We start from the raw sequence: 20,483 nt of genomic DNA on the forward strand, positions 1-20,483 counted from the left end.
TGTTTACAAATACAAACACATTTTTACAAACTTGAAAAATAAGAAATATAAAATGTTATTAAATGTATATACTAAATTCAGAAGATAGCAGCAGCAGATCGATTAATATTTCATATGATAAAGCATATCATAAATAGATAAAAATAAGACATATGCATGATTCTGAAAATGAAATCCGTCATCTTTCACCTCTGCTGTGATGTATCCAATAAGCGTGTGTTTCCGTGTACGCCACGACCAATCAGCGGTGTCCACGAGGTGCAGGTCGGGGGCGGAGACCACAGTCAGTGACAGACATCAAATCCGAGCAATCATCATCGTGCAATCCATAAGAGGCGTGCCCACGCGCAATACAGTAGCCAATCGGAGCGCACAGGAGGCGGAGCCTGTGAATCCAGATCCATCGTCCACAGCCACACGTGACGCGCGGTAGTCGCAGGCGGAGTGCAGCATCAGAGAGCACGGGTGAGTACACTACACCTGCAAATATATCTCCACCACACCTGTGTGCCGTTCACTTCACGTGCAGCATGATTTAATGATTTGTTATCGCAAGAAAAGCGAGTGTAAACACGAGAGGAAGTGCGTAGAGCTCGAGGCTAGCCGCTGCAGCTAAGCTAACTGATACAGGTGTGTGTCAATAATCGATCAGAACTGCTCAAACCCGCTTCATGTGATCGATAGGGACAGATAATCGCGTGATTATAGGGTCAGATGAAGGATTAAAGAGCGGTTCTGATGGTTTGATCAGATGTTGATGAGATTACGAGTCAGAGAAGTTAGTCAAACACACGCTGGTCACATTTATACTCTTTAAATCATTATTTACACACATATGAGGTTTAATTAGTCTTATCTTTCGCGTATTTACACATGACGTTTAATTAATCTTATCTTGTGCATTTAAACGTGTGTTTATAGATATAAGGTGTTTCTAGTATTAAATATGCATCGATTTTAATGTTTGACTCGATCAAATATCACTCAATACCACCTTTTGCTTTCAGTTTGGGTTTATAAATGGATGTTTCTGGAATACTGAGGGATGAAAAAAATCAAACCGGCTGAACTGGAGCTGCACATGTCAGTTGAACCGTCATTTCCGCCCTTTAAGAGAAAGGTCGAGGTCACGAGGTCACTTTTTTATTTCCTTGTGTTCATCCCTGGAAGAAAATGACTCTTCTTTTGGGATGTTAACAAGTAACTGCATGATTCCTGGCACAGAGCTCAACTTTGACCTTTGTTTCACATTCTCAACTCTTTCTAGAAGTTTCACACTGAACGAGGTCATGCAAATTATCTACACGGCTTTATCTATTCACTTTTATGGCCGTATCCTGCTCTGAGGCATTGAGTCACTTCACTGGTGCACTCTGGGAATGTGTTGTGTAGAAGGTCTGTGGTACCTTCCCCCATCGTCTCAAGCCCAGATCTGTGTGTGCAGTCGAGTGTAAAGAGGCTTAACCAAGTGTCTGAAGAGTGTGTGTGTGTGTGTGTGTGTGTTTGTTCACTGTTGGGTGCTGAGGTGAACGAACCCCCGTTTGGACCCGGGCGATCATTTAAGAAGCACTTTGATTTGTTTAAACAACAAATATAATGCGCAATCGATCAGTTATTATCGCAGAATGAATGTTAATATGGTGATCAAGTCTTGAATTATGCATTTTAAAGCCTTGCCAGTTAAACTTTTTATTCAGATGATGTTCTGACATGAGCTTACACCCGAAACGCGCTAAAATCCTGTCGCACAGCATGTGAGTACTGAAATAAGTTCTTTCACGTCGTCTTATTGCGCTTAAACTGTCAAATACACACAGTTGTTTATATCTTAAGTGAAAGAAAGGACTTTGGATGTGTGTTAGTATATTAAAGACATGCATCCGGTCTTGAAGCGAGAGCAGCAAAATAATTGACTATACGCACGGTTACTTCCTGGTTGTGGTTAAGCCAGCTCGGGTATTTCCGGTGAACTGTTAGCTGTTCATTCTGTAGTCGCTGTACATCGACACAAAACCATCAATGGTTGACTTTTTAATGTTGTATTTATATTTTAATGCAGTTATCACATTTACCTAATTTGCCAATAAACCAGTTTTATTGATTGCAATAAAGATGAAGCTATTAGGACTGTTTAAAAACTCTGTGTCTGTAATTAGACACGCACTTCAAATGTTATTTTTAATGTGATGACCACAAACATTACTTGTTCATCCTTCTGAGATTGTAAAACCGAACGCTTAAAAATGTAGGAAATTCAACATTTGATAGAAAACACTCATTTAAAAAAAAAAAAAGACAATAATTACCACTTTAACCAGCAGGTGGCGGCAGAGTAGCATTTATTTGTGCATATATCAGCCATTTCCTCTAATCGTTTTTCACTTTATTTTTGACTAAATATTAAACATTATAAAATAACTAGGTTTAAAAATACATTTTGACAATGTGAAGTCTGAAATACTCAGATCTAATGAAAAACAATAACTTTTCTTGTGAATGAACGACACAGAAAGCGAGCGCCGCTCTCTCTTTATAATCACAGCAGCTGTCAGTCAATGATTTCAGCACACTTTATTCAATTAATCTAACTAAAGTGCACAATAAATCTTTATTTTTTGAAGCTTTTTTTCACATAAAAGTGTGAAAACTGATGGTCGAATTGGATTTAGTCGAGGAGAACACTGAGGAACGTCTTTATTGATTTATTTTGTATGCCGTCTTATGTTTGAATAACTAAATTAAAGCTATGTCTGACTATTTAAGTGAGTATATTCTGATTATAAACTAAGTATTTCACTACTGATGCTCAACACACCAGCACATGACTCTCACCGGAAGTTTTCCAGCTGGCCTATATTAATGCGGATTTCTAAAGAACGCTCCGTGTATAGCCTAGTGGATCCGTGCATTCTGTCTTAAAGTGACAGCAGCATAATAAACCTGCTGCCGTCAGTGCCATTAATGTTAATCAAACGAAAAGAAAACACAGAAAATTACTCACTGCTTTAATAAGAATCAGAGTATATTTAATTCATACAGCGAAGTCTATTATTTTTAAGTCTATTAAGTCTATTATTATTATTTGTTTATTAAATTTCTTACTTGAATGCTACTTTTACAGTAAATACACCTGGTGTAGCTGAAAATAATAATGCGCTGTTTATTTCATTCATATCTTATATTGTATTTGTTTTATTATTCTTATTATTAATAACAAAGATAAACTAATAATTTTGGTCATATCGCCCACCTACACTTTGGTCTAAATGGTCTGTCATTCTTATTTTGTTACCTTGTTAGGCTAAATTTTTAAAATGGGGGAATTAGTGTTTCTGCATTGCTCAAAAATACTCAAACATGAAAAAGAATCGTGATAAGATCCTGATCCGGTCTGAATAAAATCTTGATATATTTTTGCCGTGTCGGCCACCCAGAGTCCAGCACGGCTCTATAGGAGGGAGTTTATATGGTATATCAGTCATTATATAAACCTATCTGCAGCGACCAGAGAGGACTGGCCAATCAGAGCTGTTGATATGTCCGGTCAGTCGGCTCTGGCGGCTCTAATGTGAAATCAGCGGAGCAGATCTCTGCCCAAACTGGATTTGGAGCAGCTCACTGTCAGTTAGCACTGCCATGTTGAATGTCTTCCTCTTTCAGGCCCAGTTGTTAATTTTATAGGGTCAGGATGGAGTCAGTCCAGTCCAGAGCGTCTGGAGGAACCGCTCAAATGATCAGATGGCCGGCCTGCTGTTTCCGTCTAATTAATCGGCTGATATTAGACGATTAACGGAAGTGTTATAGTCGCCGCTTGTGTGGTCTGTGGGTCTCTACTACTAGTTTTGCTGACGTCTTGTTGGTTCAGATGCTCGTGTTCACTTCAGATTAGCTTTAGAGTGCTGATGGTGGAGGGCTGGAGTTGTGTAATCGCTCTACCCCCACAGATGATCAACAGATGGGTCAGGACGGGATCCAGTGACCCCCAACCCCACATGACACACACACACACACACACCCCTCTGTGTAGCCCCAGGGATCCTCAGCTCCAGTGTCCTGCTCTTAAACATCCGCCTCAAGCTAATTTCACTGTTCAGTTCAGTGAGGTTTAACTCTTTCCCCGCCGGCTTATTATTGTTAAATGATTAGTTCACTTCAGAATGATAGTTTACTCTCCTCCATGTCATCCAAGATGTTCATGTCTTTCTTTCGTCAGTGGAAAAGAAATGAAGGAAAACATTCCAGGATGTTTCTCCATATAGTGGACTTCACTGGGGTTCAACGGGTTGAAGGTCCAAATGTCAGTTTCAGTGCAGCTTCAAAGAGCTCTACATGATCCCAGACGAGGAATAAGAGTCTGATCTAGAGAAACCATCGCTGATTTTCTAAAAATAAATAAACATTTATATAGCTTTTAACCACAAATGCTCGTCTTGCACTGCTCTGTGATGCTCCACGCATGACGTAATCATGTTGGAAAGGTCACAGACGTACCATGGTAGAGCGAAAAACTCCATCTCAATTTCTCCAACTTTAAAATTGTTGTTTTACCTTTTTTTTGACTTAGTCTTTGTATGTTCGCTTTGTAAACACTGGATCGGTACTTCCATCTATGTCACGCGTGACAATTTAAATTATTGTCCAATAGCCAATAGTGTGAAAATTCGACCGATACGATTATTGGCCGATATATAATGGTTAGGACTGCACGATTTATTGCGATAAAATCGCACACGATATGGCAAAGGCTGGGATTATTTAATGCGCAGCTTGTCAGAGCTGTACGGCTCTGTGATCAGTAGTAAATGCCATCTCCATCTGAAAGCCAGAGGGCGCTCTTGCGCAGAAACTCAAAATATGCCCTGCAGCAGAAGATAACGCACTGTAGCTGAACAAACAGAAGAATGAAACGCTTTGATTAAACATGACTAATAAACGCACAACTGCCTTATTGTGTGTAAGAAGCCACTTCATCTGACAGAAGGACGCTCAACTGTCGTTATGAAGTGAGTTTGGAGTAAAAACATGTTATTAAAGGTTTTCTTTTGTTGGACAAGATGTTAATAAATGCTTCTCATGTCTGGAAAGAAGTTTGACACGTGTTGCTTTTTCAAAACTCAAACTCGCAGTGCTTTCAGATGGATTAGCATTTGGAGCCATACTTCATTGACAGCCTTTGTGATTTCATAATCGCACTAAGAATCGCGTTCAAGTTCAATGTTATTTTTCGTATTGTGTGATATATCGTGCAGCCCTACTATCGGTACTTCTGTAATGTTCATATATAATCACAAACTTCTTGGGAAAATTGTGCAACCCTACAAACAAGCACAGCTAACCTCGATATTTTTATTTTACATCACAGTTGCAAATTTACTAGAAAAATCTCAATGAAATCTCGCAGCTCCAGCTGCAGTGGTTTGTCAGTAAGGCTGCATGAGGAGGACGTCTCACAGTTTTCTCTGTGTACCTCGGTGAAAGTCGTTTTGTTTTGTTTCGGCTGCCATGGTGATGCGTTGCTACCGGACGCTGTTGGCACCACTGGTTCAGTCGCACTAATCCTGAGTGTGTTAAGCTCATTAACACCGTGTGTGTTCAGACACCACCCGCCGCATGTTTAAGGTTCTTCACGAGGGTTATTGAGACCCCAGAGGAAACCATCGCACACTCACGCTGGAGAGACACAGCAAGGGTTTGTGGGTCTTCTAATGGAGTGAAATTGAGGTAATGTTGGTCATTAGAGTATTTAAATCCGCTTCTGTTCACTCACACCAAACGATGCTTCAGCTGAATGATGCTGATGGTGAATGGAGGCTTTTATCCAGCAGAAATCACATTTTCTGGTAAAGTAAAGTGCTGGTTAATTACAGGAGTGTGTGTGTGTGTGTGTTTAATCTCATTGGGGTAAATCTTATTAAAGAAAAGGGGCTGATGCTGCAGAGCTCCGCCCCTCTGCCATCGCCGTGGCGACTGGAGTCATGGGGACCCTGGGATGGCAACATGTCCACACACACCTCAGTCTGCAGCTACAGGCCGGTGTTTACATCATGTGTACCATGTGACTAGAAATGGTCTGCAGATTTGATTGACTAACTCTTGATTCTCGACTCTTGTGTCTGTAGACTATGGAGCTGAAGATGCGGTTATGTGTGGCGCTGCTCTCTCTGAGCCTGTGTCTGCTCCTCATGGGTCATGTGACGGCGCAGGAGGAGGCCGATGACATGGAGATGGACGTGGAGGATGCCATCGATGACATGCAGGAGGAAGATGTTGAGGAAGAGGAACAAAAAGCCCCCACTCCACCACCTGTACCCACGGTAACAATCGGTTCAAACTCTCGTCTGTGATCGGTTAAAGGGTTAGTTCAACCAAAAATGAAAATAATGTCATTAATTACTCGCCCTCATGCCGTTCCACATCCTTTGTTAATCTTCAAAACGCAAATTAAGATATTTTTGATGAAATCCGATGGCTCAGTGAGGCCTGAGCAATGACATTTCCTCTCTCAAGATCCATTAATGTACTAAAAACATATTTAAATCAGGTCATGTGAGTACAGTGGTTCAATATTAATATTATAAAGCCACGAGAATATTTTTGGTGCGCCAAAAAAAACAAAATAACGACTTACATAGTGATGGCCGATTTCAAAACACTGCTTCATGAAGCTTCGGAGTGTTATGAATCTTTTGTGTCGAATCATGATTCGGATCACGTGTCAAACTGCTGAAATCACGTGACTTTGGTGCTCCGAACTGCTGATTCGACACACTGATTCATAACGCTCCGAAGCTTCCTGAAGCAGTGTTTTGAAATCGGCCATCACTATATAAGTCGTTATTTTGTTTTTTTGGCGCACCAAAAATATTCTCTTCGCTTTATAATATTAATATTGAACCACTGTACTCACATGACCTGATTTAAATATGTTTTTAGTACATTAATGGATCTTGAGTGAGGAAATGTCATTGCTCAGGCCTCACTGAGCCATCGGATTTCATCAAAAATATCTTAATTTGTGTTCTGAACATGAATGAAGGATGTGGAACGACATGAGGGTGAGTAATTAATGACGACATTTTCATTTTTGGTTGAACTAACCCTTTAAGTTATCTGCCAATCATTGATCAAGTCACTTAAAGGGCCAGCGCACATAATAATGTGATGTCATTGCAAACACAAGTTACTTTATTTCCTTCTTGGAACACAACTCCTAAGTGTTGTTAAATATAAACCAGTGTTATACAGGAATGACTAGGTTAACATCTTCCTGAACGTCTTTATTGAAGGTGACGTATAAAGCTCCGGAGCCGATGGGAGAGCACTACTTCGCCGAGTCGTTTGATAAAGGAACACTTCAGGGGTAAGACGTCCGTCATCCTCACAGTGATTGTTATAAATATGTGAAATATTATTACGGTTTAAAACAGATGTGAATATATAGTAAAGTGTAATTTATTCCTGAATTTTCAGCATCATTACTTCAGTTTTTAGTGTCACATGATCCTTCAGAAATCATTCTAATATGATGCTCAACATAAAATCAGATAAATCTGAGTTTTATTAATGCATTTTTTCAGGATTCTTTGAATTTATTTAAAAAATAGGTCTTTAAAAAAGTCTTTTGTAACATTATAAATGTCTTTACTGTCACTTTTGATCAATTGATCAATGCATCCTTGATGAATAAAAGTATTAATTTCTTTGAGAATAAAAATTCTTAGTAACCCTGAACTTTTGAACGGTTGTGTATATCATTTGAAATATTTTGTCCTGCAAAAAACAGCCTTGAATTTTACCTTGATTGTTGGTTTGTTTGTTTTTTCTTCTAGGTGGGTTTTATCTCAGGCCAAGAAGGAAGACATTGATGAGGAAATTGCAAAGTATGATGGTAAGATGATGGATCTGTTCATCTAAAGTCTTTATACATCTAAATAATAAAATATTCAAATTTTTGTAATAGATAGAAAGAATAGGCATACCTTAAATGATAAGTTTAACATGCAAACAACTAAAAACACTTAATCTTTAGACTTTTTCTCTGACTTTTTAGTTATTTTGAACTCTGTATGAAATTCTAAACTTCAGGACATTTGCTGTAAAGTGGTTTGCATGTGATGCAGGAGCTGAATGTGAGATGATATGGCGTGTTTTTTGTGTGAAGGTAAATGGGAGGTTGAGGAGATGCAGAACACTAAACTCCCCGGAGATAAAGGTCTGGTGTTGAAATCCAAAGCCAAGCATCATGCCATCTCTGGTCTCCTGCTGCGACCTTTCACCTTTGACACCAAACCACTCATCGTCCAGTGAGTATTCATGTCTGCTCTCCGTATGAGTTTTACTTTGGCCTGTCCTGATGGAATAAGCATAAAGAGAACGGTTTAGTTAAAATATTGTGAGTTGGAAATTGGCAGCAACCCCAAATCAAAGTCATTGTGTTTTCTTGTGTCCAGTATTAAAGTACATTGCCTGAGAATGACATGCTGATTATGAGGCTCAACTTTGTTGACCATGTACTCAAACAATGAGATGTGAAACGATGATAGTAAAGATCTGTCATGTTTCCTCAGGTATGAGGTTAACTTCCAGACCGGCATTGACTGCGGCGGCGCTTATGTTAAACTGCTGTCTCAGACCCCTGATCTGGACCTGGTGAGATTCTCTACATCTTCATTGTGCTGGTGATGATAGTTCTTAGAAACTAACCTAGACTCTCACAAGTCCCTGCAGGTCCTTTAAAAGTCTGTTGTATCAAATTTAAGGTCTTAAAAAGCTTTAAATATCTTAAATGGTATAAGAAAAGTCTTAATTTTCATTTGGGGACAGAACAGGAATTGTGATACGGCTTAATGTTGTTATTAAACTTCAACAGGCAATGGTTTAATTGAGCGCTGCTGCTTCTACAGAGCAGTTCACAATCAATGAAAACCGTACATTTATGCCAATCCATTGCTTATGATCTGCTGTTGATGAATTATGAGAATGTTTAGCTTGTGGTGTTTATATTATACCTGCAAACTTGTGGCGTTTCTGCGTTATATACAAGCGCAGCTGCATTATATACAGGGTTTTTCCAGGGTAACCGCTATATTTCTCCTGTTCCATAAGCGTGAAACTGCGTTTACATGCAGCCGGACTGGTTTGTGATGTATGTCATTGACATAATTAACTCATCCCTTTTCTTAAAAAATGTTGAAAGGCTGAAATGTTTCCCATTTTATAACACTTTTTGTCAAAACCTGTATAATTGAACTGTAAAGTTGTAATGAAATTATGGTTTTTACAATCATTTTATGGTTTGGTTGTTGTCATAGATCTTGCTCTACCTCGTCCATATGATATTCATTTTATTTGTGCAGGTCCTAAAAAGCCTTAAATATCTTAAATGGTATAAGAACAGTCTTAATCTTCATTTGGGGACAGAACAGGAATTGTGATCTGGCTTAATGTTATTATTTAACTTAAACATGCAGCACTAAAACCATTGCCTGTTGAAGTAAAATCGCTGTGCTGCTGCAGCTTCTACAGAGCAGTTCACAATCAATGAAAACCATACATTTATGCCAATCCATTGCTTATGATCTGCTGTTGATGAATTATGACAATGTTTATATCATACCTGCAAACTTGTGGCGTTTCTGCGTTAAATACAGGGTTTTTCCAGGGTAACCGCTATATTTCTGCTGTTCCATAAACGTGAAACTGTGTTTACATTCAGCCGGACTGGTTTGTGATGTATGCAATTGATATAATTAACTCTTAACTTAATTTTTTAATTAACTTAAAAAATGTTTAAAGGCTGAAATGTTTCCCATTTTATAACACTTTTTGTCAAAACCTGTATATTTGAACTGTAAATTTTTAATGAAATTATGTTTTTTACAATCATTTTATGGTTTGGTTGTTATCAAAGATCTTGTTCTACCCCGTCCATATGATATAAATTTTATTTGTGCAGGTCATAAAAAAGGTCTTAAAAAGCTTTAAATATCTTAAATGGTATAAGAAAAGTCTTAATTTTCATTTGGGGACAGAACAGGAACTGTGATACGGCTTAATGTTGTTATTAAACTTCAACAGGCAATGGTTTAATTGAGCGCTGCTGCTTCTACAGAGCAGTTCACAATCAATGAAAACCGTACATTTATGCCAATCCATTGCTTATGATCTGCTGTTGATGAATTATGAGAATGTTTAGCTTGTGGTGTTTATATTATACCTGCAAACTTGTGGCGTTTCTGCGTTATATACAAGCGCAGCTGCATTATATACAGGGTTTTTCCAGGGTAACCGCTATATTTCTTCTGTTCCATAAGCGTGAAACTGTGTTTACATGCAGCCGGACTGGTTTGTGATGTATGTCATTGACATAATTAACTCATCCCTTTTCTTAAAAAATGTTTAAAGGCTGAAATGATTATAAAACTTTTTGTCAAAACCTGTATATTTGAACTATAAAGTTGTAATGAAATTATGGTTTTTACAATCATTTTATGGTTTGGTTGTTGTCATAGATCTTGCTCTACCTCGTCCATATGATACTCATTTTATTTGTGCAGGTCATAAAAAAGGTCTTAAAAAGACCTTAAATTTGATTTTAAAAACCCTGAAGGATAGCCTGCTCTCTAAAAATGTACAGGCCCTGATTCTGTGAGGTATTCGATGCATCTTTGGTGATCCAATCACTAGTGGATCAGCTGAGATGCATTTCTGTTTGCATGCGTCTCCTGGGTTTGAATTGTGACGAGACGCTCCCCTCTTGTTTCATAAGACTCTATATCACTTTCTCGCACATGTACAACTGTGTTTTGGAACAATGCAGGGAAGTTTGAGTCACTTGTTTTGCTGCATTTTCTCAAAACACGTCGCAGAACGATTACGTTATAACTCGCTTTCAGGACTGATGAGAGTTTCCACTACAAATGTGATGCCTGGTTTCAGTGATCTGATCACAACGTTTACGCCTGTATTCAGTTCTGATCGCGCTCCTCACCTCACCGCCTCCTGTCTGTCCTCACAGGCGGAGTTTGTGGATAAGACTCCATACACCATCATGTTTGGACCTGATAAGTGTGGTGAGGATTACAAACTGCACTTCATCTTTAGACACAAGAACCCAAAGACCGGCGAGTTTGAGGAGAAGCACGCTAAGAAGCCTGACGCAGACCTCCGCACGTACTACACCGACAAGAAGACTCACCTCTACACACTGGGTAACACACACTCATTATACTGCACCTGTGTATCAGAAAAATGAAAGCTTTGAAGCATTTTATTTGAATGAATAGCATCTGAGACCGACATGAACATCTCTAAACTGGCCAACCTATAAGATTAATGCTCTTGATCTGAAAGACTGTGACATAAAAAAAGACTGTTTTGCTAAGTGAAAGTGTTTATTTCATGCGTGTCGATGTGTTCTCCTGCAGTGTTGAACCCTGATAACAGCTTCGAGATCCTGATCGACCAGACGGTGGTGAACAGCGGCAGTCTCCTGAATGACATGACTCCTCCCGTCAACCCTCCGGCTGAGATCGAGGACCCCGATGACCACAAACCTGAGGACTGGGACGAGAGACCCAAGATCCAGGACCCAGACGCCGTCAAACCCGAGGACTGGTGAGACCCAGAGAGAGAGTGTGTGACTGAGAGAGTGTGTATTGAGGATTGAAGTCATCACTTGTTGTCCACTTCCTCATTGTTTGGTGTGTTTGTGATTCAGGGATGAAGATGCTCCCGCTAAGATCGCTGATGAAGACGCTGTGAAACCTGACGGCTGGTTGGACGATGAGCCGGAGTACATCAGCGACCCCGATGCCCTCAAGCCAGAGGACTGGTAATGCATTGTCCATCACATTACAAGAAAACCCTGTTCTTAATATTAACTCTTTTCCTGCCAGCGTTTTTGAAAAAAGTTGCATTTTTGATCATTTTCACGACCCCCAGAATATTTTGTTGCATGAATATATCAAAATAAAGAACAGAGAGACTAGTTGTAAACAAAAGAGATTTTATTCTAGCTTCATTCTTTTTTAACACTTAAGTTTCATTATCAAACACTACATCTGAATCATGTTCAGTACGATGATCAAAGCATAGATCGCCTCCATCAACACCACCAAAGCTTCAGTCCTACATCACTTCCTGGATCGACACTTCACTCACTAACCTTATGCAGTTTTCATTATTGTTGATTGCATTATTTTTCACATGCATCTGCTTAAATATGAGATTTCTGTGTCTCCCTCGTCTGTGCTTCCGTTCGGAAGATTCTGTACTCGTTCAGAAGATGCGTAATAGCGCCGCCGAGTGTTTAACAGTGAAAACATGGAAACCCGTTTTCTCATAAATAACAAAGTTCTGTGTTTGGCGGGGAAAGAGTTTATAAAGATTTTGTTTTTAAAGGATTAATTCACTTTTATATTTTTCCTGATAATTTACTCATGTTTGATGACATGGAGGTGAGTAAATTATTTTATTTAAAAGTGATCTAATCCTTTAAATACGATTACTAAAAATTCACACATTAATATTTGAATCTTATCAAAATCTAACCTCTGGAAAAAAGCCATGAGGGTAGGGGAATATTATAAAGTATAAAAATGTTTAATATTATTGTTAATTTAAAAAAAGCAATGTATAAATTTACTGAAGTTGAGTGTTGTGAATATATTAAAATAAATGCATTTTATTAAAGTTGGATATGCAGGGCATCCTAGTACACTCATGTGACTTTGTTTCGGTAGAAATCTCGCCACAGCGGTGCAGGTGTGAGGTTTAGTTTCAGACATGTGAAAGCAGCAGACGTGATCGCGCTCGTGGACAGAGTCAGCTGACTTTAATGAGGAAATCAGGACTCGTGGGGTGGTGATCTAGATTGAATTGTTATAATTATAGAGAGCGGAGCTGAAATAGGGATATGAGGTTGTGTGAGTTCTCCTGTGGTCTTCCTGCTCTTCATCTGTGCTCGTCTCTCAGGGATGAGGATATGGATGGCGAGTGGGAAGCTCCTCAGATCCCCAATCCCGTGTGTGAGACGGCGCCCGGCTGTGGGCCGTGGGAGAGGCCGATGATCGACAACCCCAACTACAAGGGCAAGTGGAAGCCACCGATGATTGACAACCCTAATTATCAGGTAACTAACATCTCATGCGGCTTATTTGATGCTCCGTGATCTTCCTGGAACGGTTAATTAAGATAAAATGAAATGGTTTAGCAGCAGTTGACCGTAACCCTGAGTATTAGCAGTAAAACTCCTCCTCACAGCGTCTAATTGTGTGTTGGTTTGTCAGGGAGTGTGGAAGCCCAGGAAGATCCCGAACCCAGACTTCTTCGAGGACCTGCACCCGTTCCGCATGACTCCGTTCAGCGCCGTCGGTCTGGAGCTCTGGTCCATGTCTTCCGACATCTTCTTCGACAACTTCTTCATCACCTCTGATCGTTCTGTGGCCGAGCGATGGGCGGCCGATAGCTGGGGTCTGAAGAAAGCCGCCGAGGGAGCCGCGGAGGTATGAAATCCCTTTATCTCACTCATGGGATGGGAAAGTGTGCATCAGAATCTCACAGGAAGTAGTAGGTCATTTGGGAAGTGTATATATGAATGCGCAGAGGTCACAGTTAGTCTGTTTGAGAACGGAGAACAGCGATTGAGATTCTTCAGCAGAGACGTGAGGTCTGTTTCAGGAGTCTGTGCTGCGAGGCGCCGCTGAGCGCCGTGCACTCTGGGATTAGCTGGATTTTAGCTGGCTTTCATGAGAATTCCTACTGTGCAAATGCCTTTTCCCCCAAAGGTGCATTCCAGGCATGCCTCGCATATTAAACTGGACGGCCGGCTCTGTCCCTGGCTAAAGGACCTAACGGAAGCCTGTGGCTCATGTTTTGTTTTATCACACCAACGTCAGAATCGACAGAGTTCCTCAGTGTGACCGTGTTTAACTATTTATCACATGATGTTCGAAGGATGTGCGCTTGGTTTGGAGGGTTTACAGAGCACTTAAAAATAAACATTTACTAATTCAGTAAGCAGTATGACTTCAGTCTATCTTTAAATCACAAAGGCTTTATTTCAATATAAAAATGTATAAATGCACATGTCATATGGTCAGCAGACGCTCAAATGTGTGAATTTGACACACAAGAACCAATGAGGTTTATTATATTTGATGTGCTGTGTGTGCTGATCAGTGTTTATATGTGAGTAAAAGCCTAAATTAAATATGTTTATCATATCATATAAAACCTTAAATCTTCAAAAAAAAAAAGAGAACTATGTCGTAATTGTCATTACCTGTTATTTATTAGAGAAACTCAGATTCCCAGTGAACACAGACGCGGAGTGCACTGTTGTTTACAGTGTTTACTTAATTTTATTACCTTTTTTATTTGTGAAAAATACTGTAATAGGAGTACAGAGTATGAATCTGTGCATTTAACAGATGTTTTTTTTCATATTAGGTTTCAAATCACTTACAGTTCCAGTCAAAAGTTTGCAAACTTTACTATTTTTAATGTTTTTGAGAGAAGTGTCTGCTTCTCATCAAGCCTGCATTTATTTATTTCATTCAAAAATACAGTAATATTGTGAAATATTATTAGTAGTTTTCTATGTGAATGTAATTTTACTATAACTGTTTCCAACATTGTTAATATTAATTCTGAAGGATCATGTGACACTGAAGACTGGAGTACTGATGCTGAAAATTCAGCTTTGATCACAGGAATAAATTACATATTAAAATATGCATTAATAAAAAAAAGATATTTTAAATTGTAATAATATTTCACAATTTTTAATGTATTTTTGATCAAATAAATTCAGCCTTGGTGAGCAGAAGAAGAAAAAATATTTTCCAAACTTATGACCAGTATCTAATTTTAATTTGTAAATATTTTCTAAAATATAAATAAAAGCATGCGTGTTATACTGGCATGAAAACCACACACTGCTACAAACATGACCAAAAATGCAGTTTTGATTAATAATGAATTGTCTTTTTTGTCTCGATCCAGCTGTTTCACTCTGACACGTTGAGATTTGAATTGGGTCACATGATTTCCTGATTTCTACTCTAATAAATGCTGGTGAAAATGGCATTGATTAATGAAATTGTGTGTGTTCACAGCCTGGTCTGATGAATCAGATGATAACAGCTGCTGAAGAGAGACCGTGGCTCTGGATCGTCTACGTCCTGACGGTGGCTCTTCCTGTGGTGCTCATCATCGTCTTCTGCTGCACTGGAAAGGTTCGTGTGTGTGTGTGTCTGTTTCCCCTCAGCATGATGTGCCATTTAAAGCACTGTGACCTTAGCGTATGGCCAAGGGTGGATCTGTAGAGTCTTCCTGTGTCTTACAGAAGAGCTCCGCGCCCACAGCTGCTGCTGAATACAAGAAGACGGACGAACCGCAGCCAGACGTGAAGGATGAAGCTGAAGCTGAAGCTGAGGAAGAGGAAGCCAAGGAGGACGAGCAAGGTCTGACAGATAAACATGCGGGGGCTTGGACCTTATGGAGGTGGAGCTGTTTGTTTGATTTTATTCTGTGTCTTTGTTTCCTCAGATGCAAAGAAGAGTGAAGATGAGGATTCGACAGGAGACGGAGATGGAGACGGAGAAGGTGAAGAGGCCGCCGAGAGCGACCACAAAGACGACAGCACATCTAATGAGGTAGAGCGTCTCGTGCTGTCTTAAGTGTCTTCATTTCAGTGTTTTTGACCATCAATTAGGCATGTGACGGTATCAAATTTTCATGTTGCGATTAATTAATGCAAAAAATGCTGTTCTTATTTAGTGTTTTTGTCTTGTTTCTAGTCAAAATATCTTAAAGTTCTTAAATCAAGAAGCATTTTCTTGACAAGTAAAAATTTTGTTTTCAGGAAAAATAAGTCAAAATTGAGTGATTGTTTTTCTTAAAACAAGCAAAATAATCTTATTTCAAACCAAAAATAAGATATATAAACTTGTTTTCAGTTTGTATTAAGATTATTTTGCTTGTTTTAATTTTGACTTTTTTCCTGAAAACAAGAAAATAATTTTTTTTAAAGAATTTTTTGATATTTTGACTAGAAACAAGACAAAAACTCTAAGAACAGCATTTTTTGCAGTGCATGCCTGTTTATTGTGATTACACTTTTCTAACTCAGTGGTTTTTTTTCTCTCTTCCATTCTAAATATCTAAAATTCTTAAATCCAAATGCTTTTACAAGATTTATTTCTTGTTTTCTGGAAAAAAAACTATCAAAATGAAGCGAGTTTTTGCTTAAAACAAGCGAAATTATCTGACAATAGGGTAAGAAAAATAATCTTGTTTCTGTTTGGGACAGAATTGAGATTTCAAACAGAAACAGATTATTTTTCTTACCCTATTGTCAGATAATTTTGCATGTTTTAAGCAAAAACTCACCTTTTTGATTTTTTTTTTTTTTTTTTTCCCAGAAAACAAAAAAATCTAGTAAAAGCATTGGATTTACATTTTTTTTTTTTTTGATATTTAGACTAAATAAATACTAAGAAAAGCATTTTTTGCAGTGTAAGATCAGCATTTTACTACGATTATGAGCTTAAACGCATACATTTGATCAATATGAGTATATGAGGTAAAATTGAGTTGCATTACTGCCTAAATCTCATTATAATGACATTTAATGTAAACAAAGCCAAAGATGATTGACAGATGAACAAATAACCCTTCCTCAAAAGCCTGTTTGACACTTTAAAATGACATCTGGATAATAAATCACTCAAACGAAGTAGCTTTTGCTCCAGTAAGTGATTTCCATCGAGAGCGTGTTTTAAATCTCATCATTGTGTGTTGAGCAGAAATCAGAGGACGACATCCTGAGAAGGTCTCCCAGAAACAGGAAAGCGAGAAAGGACTGATGGACTTCCTGAATCTGTTTCAAGTGCAAAAGTCCTCAAGCGTATGCCAACATCCCTCTCCTGCTCCGTCTTTCCTCCTCCCCTCACTCCTTCCCCGGCGATGGTCAGACGCTCCGCCACATGACCAACAGCGAATCAGACGCCTCCTCGAGCGCTCTTGAGGATGCTGATGGTTGTCACGATGACCATTGAATAGCATAGAAACTTTCTCCATAACTAAAAAGGAAACGCAATCTTTATCATTCCTGAACTGATCATCCGACGCTCGTGTAAAGATCCCGTTCCCCCTCTCGGCAGTCACACACACACACACACACACACACACTTCCAGACAGTGTTCCTGAACCCTAACATATGACGACACTATGGCACACCTGGTATTGTAAGGTTTACAGGCCAACAGCTTTATTCCTTTGTTCTAGAATTACTCGAGAAGCCATAGAAGGTCAGCTGATTGATCGGATACGTTCATTATAAACGATATAAACTATAAAATGGCCGCTTGACAGCTTAGACACACACCTAGGTTTTAACAAATATAAATGAGATGTTTTCTATTCCATTTCGTCATGGCGTCAGTAGAAGGCCGACCCGGCCGGACGAGCCGCCCGCGCTCAGTGAGGTATCCAGGGAGAACGCCAGATAGATTCGTAGCTTCTAGTGTACTGCCTTACTTGTAGGACACAAGATTTGCTAATATTTTTTTCTGTGAATGTACTGTGAGTTTTGTCTAATACATTTGTTCGTTTGTTATTGTTTTTGCTATTCAAATGGACTTTTTACTAAATCATGGATTGCTGTACAGATGTCTTCTCCGGTCTTGAACTGTTCTAACCTGTCCAGCCCAATAACAGGTGCTTATCTTCTCTCACTGTGATGTCATATCCTGTCCAGCAGCAGTAGCAGCTTCCGATTTCATTGAACCGATCACATTCACACCACATGAGAACTAAGAGGACTAATTCATTGTTTGAGGGTGAATCCGCTTAAATAAGCTTCATTTTTTTCATGCAAAATGTATTTTATTTTGCTTTTCCAATAAAGTATGGCATGAGCATGTAAATTAAGTGAGATTCACCCTTGATTCACTCTGTTTTCTAGTCCGTGTCACTCAAAGAAAACATGAAAAGTCCTGGGTGTAAAGCAAACCGTTGTATTATTCCCTCAACCATTTCACACTGACTCCGCCCTTAAAATCTTGACCCCAAAGATACAAAAAAAGGCACTATTAGGGGCTGACCCTGATCTGAAGTCAGCTAGCATGTGTAGTATCCCTAGTATTCTTAAAAGTTACTTGTTTATACTCTCAATATGGCGAACTGTTGATATCCCATCGAAACGGTCATGTGAGATGCCATAACGTGAGCTCTACCCCCGAGACTAATGAAGAGTTGGCACTTTCAAAGGTAACTGAGAACAAAAAAAAAGAAGAAAATCACATGACATATGAGCTTATATCTGCTGCTCTGCTGTATTACTATCTTCCTCTGATGGGCATCATCTCCAACTATAAATGTCTTGTCTGTGTACACCTGTGATTTGGGCTGTTTTTTCTTTCTTTCCTGTTTTTCTTTGTCTTTTGGATTACCATTGTTTCACAAATGTAGGTGATTGATTAGTGTGGATGGATAGAAGGATGGAGAACCAATGGATTGAGTGATTTACTGGCGTTGTGAAATTGAGATCACGAGTCTGGATGATGATGATTCTGGATGGTTTGGGAAAAATCCATCATGTTACTCACAAACTAAAATAAACTGATTTGAAGAACGAGAGACGTGTGTTGTTGTGTGATTCTGCCGGATTTAGGGATTGCTTTCTTTAGCATTTGTCTCTTTTATTGAATCCAAAAGGTTTTAATTATATTTTGCTACATATAAAGGTATTTTAAAGATTTTGAAGCGTCATAAGGTCATTCGGTTTAACTGTTCATTTGTGATTAAAATATCTTAAAATGTAATAAATGTATATATTCTCTATTCTGGCATGATTTTATAACATCATATATCAACATAATGCAAAATGGTGTTAAAATTATGTGTAGAAGTCGTTTTATTATGAGAAATAATATAATTTCATTGATGTCATTCGGAGTAACCGATATAAAGGGACCATTTTGGATCAAGTCATGTGATCAATATCATGTGACAGGATGTGACATCATTCAGACACCTGCAAAGGACCACATGATCATGAAGTAAAGTAACTAACTCTCTCTTAACTATTTGATAAATTCATGTTTTCACTTGATCATACGCATGTCCCGAAACATCAGGTCATTCGGTGCAACCGCTATAAAACATGGAAAATGTTGTAATATTTTAAAAACTTGTACTAAATATAAAATGTTTGATTGTCCTTTTGTTAGATATCAGCCTGTTAGCATTGATTGAAAATATCGTCATTCGGTAAAACCGATTTTTTGTCAAATGTTGTGCTTAACCGGCGTTAAATGTGACAATACTAATTCTATATAATAAATTCAAACCAACCAAATATTATTAACTGATTATTTTGCACAGTGAAATGAAACCTGTAGCTATTTTTGGTGTTTTGTTCTTCACTCATATTTAAAAATATTAAATATTTTCCTCATATTTTAATGGTTTAATCAAATTTGTAGTGTCATTAAAAGCAAATATCTGCTCTGAACATGACTTTTGTCCACTAGTGCTCTTACTGTAGGCCGAGGGTTTAGTTTAGGGATGGGAAATGAAGACACCTGAGGAGAAATGACGTCATGCATCCACTGTTCAGAAATGAAATGTGAAATTAGTTCTGAGAAGAAAAAAAACATGTTTGTTTGCAGATATTTTGGAAATGTAATACAATGAGGCCACTAGTTTTGTAGGCCACTCAATAGTTTATTAAAGGACAATGGAAACCTCCTAAATCAGGTCAAACACTATCTCTCTGAGCGTTATCTGTGGAAACTGCTGCACACTGGAGGATCATATCCAAACATGTACTGCATTCTTTTAAAAATAGCTCTTTGACATGCAAAACGTTGATCTCAGCAGTTAAGAGATTGTAAGGAAGAGCTATTTTTGGAAGTGAGAGCGGAGCAAGTTGCATAATTCAGTTTTACACAATCGGAGCAGCGGTGGAGAATGAGCAGGCTTTAGTCGAGCCGCTGTCAGAGAAGCTTCCTGTTTCTTTCAAATCATCAGTGTTTTCATCTCCCAAACTCAGCATGCATTATGAGAGGGGAATACCTCATTCTGACAATCTCGTGACGAGACGCTGGACAACCGTTTAAACACTTCTCATGCTGTGACGCGTGTGGTCAGCTATAGACAGGTGCCTAATACTGGAATATAGGCGTAAGAGGGATCAGAACAATTATTTTTATTAAGTTCTGTCCTGAATAAGCTGTTTCACATATCAGATGTTTACATACACTCCACAAGACAAAATGACTGAATTTATAAAAGTTGCCCCATTCAAAACTGTACATGCCCTTGAATCTGAACTGTCTGTCATCAGACGATCCACGACTGTTGTCATGTTTTGTGATAGTTGTTTGTGAGTCCTTGTAATTGTAAAAAAAAAAAAAAAAAAAGGTAATTGCGACTTTCTCAGAATTGCGAGATTTAAACTTACAATTGCAAG

General features: G+C 38.6%; 1 protein-coding gene across 3 annotated transcripts; it reads left to right on the top strand.

The window, feature by feature from the left end:
• The first annotated feature begins 376 nt into the window (after positions 1-376).
• Positions 377-18,677, top strand: canx (calnexin). Of its 3 annotated transcripts, none has more exons than XM_067384583.1 (15): positions 377-465; positions 6,120-6,314; positions 7,287-7,360; positions 7,830-7,888; positions 8,162-8,303; positions 8,568-8,649; positions 11,018-11,210; positions 11,427-11,616; positions 11,720-11,833; positions 12,976-13,132; positions 13,290-13,505; positions 15,120-15,239; positions 15,350-15,467; positions 15,553-15,659; positions 16,812-18,677. In XM_067384583.1, the coding sequence occupies exons 2-15, from the start codon at positions 6,123-6,125 to the stop codon at positions 16,869-16,871; spliced, it is 1,824 nt and encodes a 607-aa protein (XP_067240684.1). In that variant the 5' UTR covers positions 377-465; positions 6,120-6,122; the 3' UTR covers positions 16,872-18,677. The 3 variants fall into 3 exon arrangements, with proteins under 3 accessions (XP_067240684.1, XP_067240674.1, XP_067240667.1); XM_067384573.1 differs by lacking the exon at positions 377-465 and adding an exon at positions 5,905-6,029 and having other exon boundaries at positions 15,353-15,467; XM_067384566.1 differs by lacking the exon at positions 377-465 and adding an exon at positions 5,908-6,029.
• Positions 18,678-20,483: the final 1,806 nt, after the last annotated feature.

Source organism: Chanodichthys erythropterus, chromosome 1 (assembly GCF_024489055.1).
Source record: "Chanodichthys erythropterus isolate Z2021 chromosome 1, ASM2448905v1, whole genome shotgun sequence".
NCBI lineage: Eukaryota > Metazoa > Chordata > Actinopteri > Cypriniformes > Xenocyprididae > Chanodichthys > Chanodichthys erythropterus.

Coding starts and splice junctions, on each gene's coding strand:
- canx (XM_067384566.1), top strand. CDS start 5,976: ATGGGGACCCTGGGATGGCAACATGTCCACACACACCTCAGTCTGCAG. Junction 11,834..12,975: donor GCCCTCAAGCCAGAGGACTG/GTAATGCATTGT, acceptor CTCGTCTCTCAG/GGATGAGGATATGGATGGCG. Junction 13,133..13,289: donor TTGACAACCCTAATTATCAG/GTAACTAACATC, acceptor TTGGTTTGTCAG/GGAGTGTGGAAGCCCAGGAA.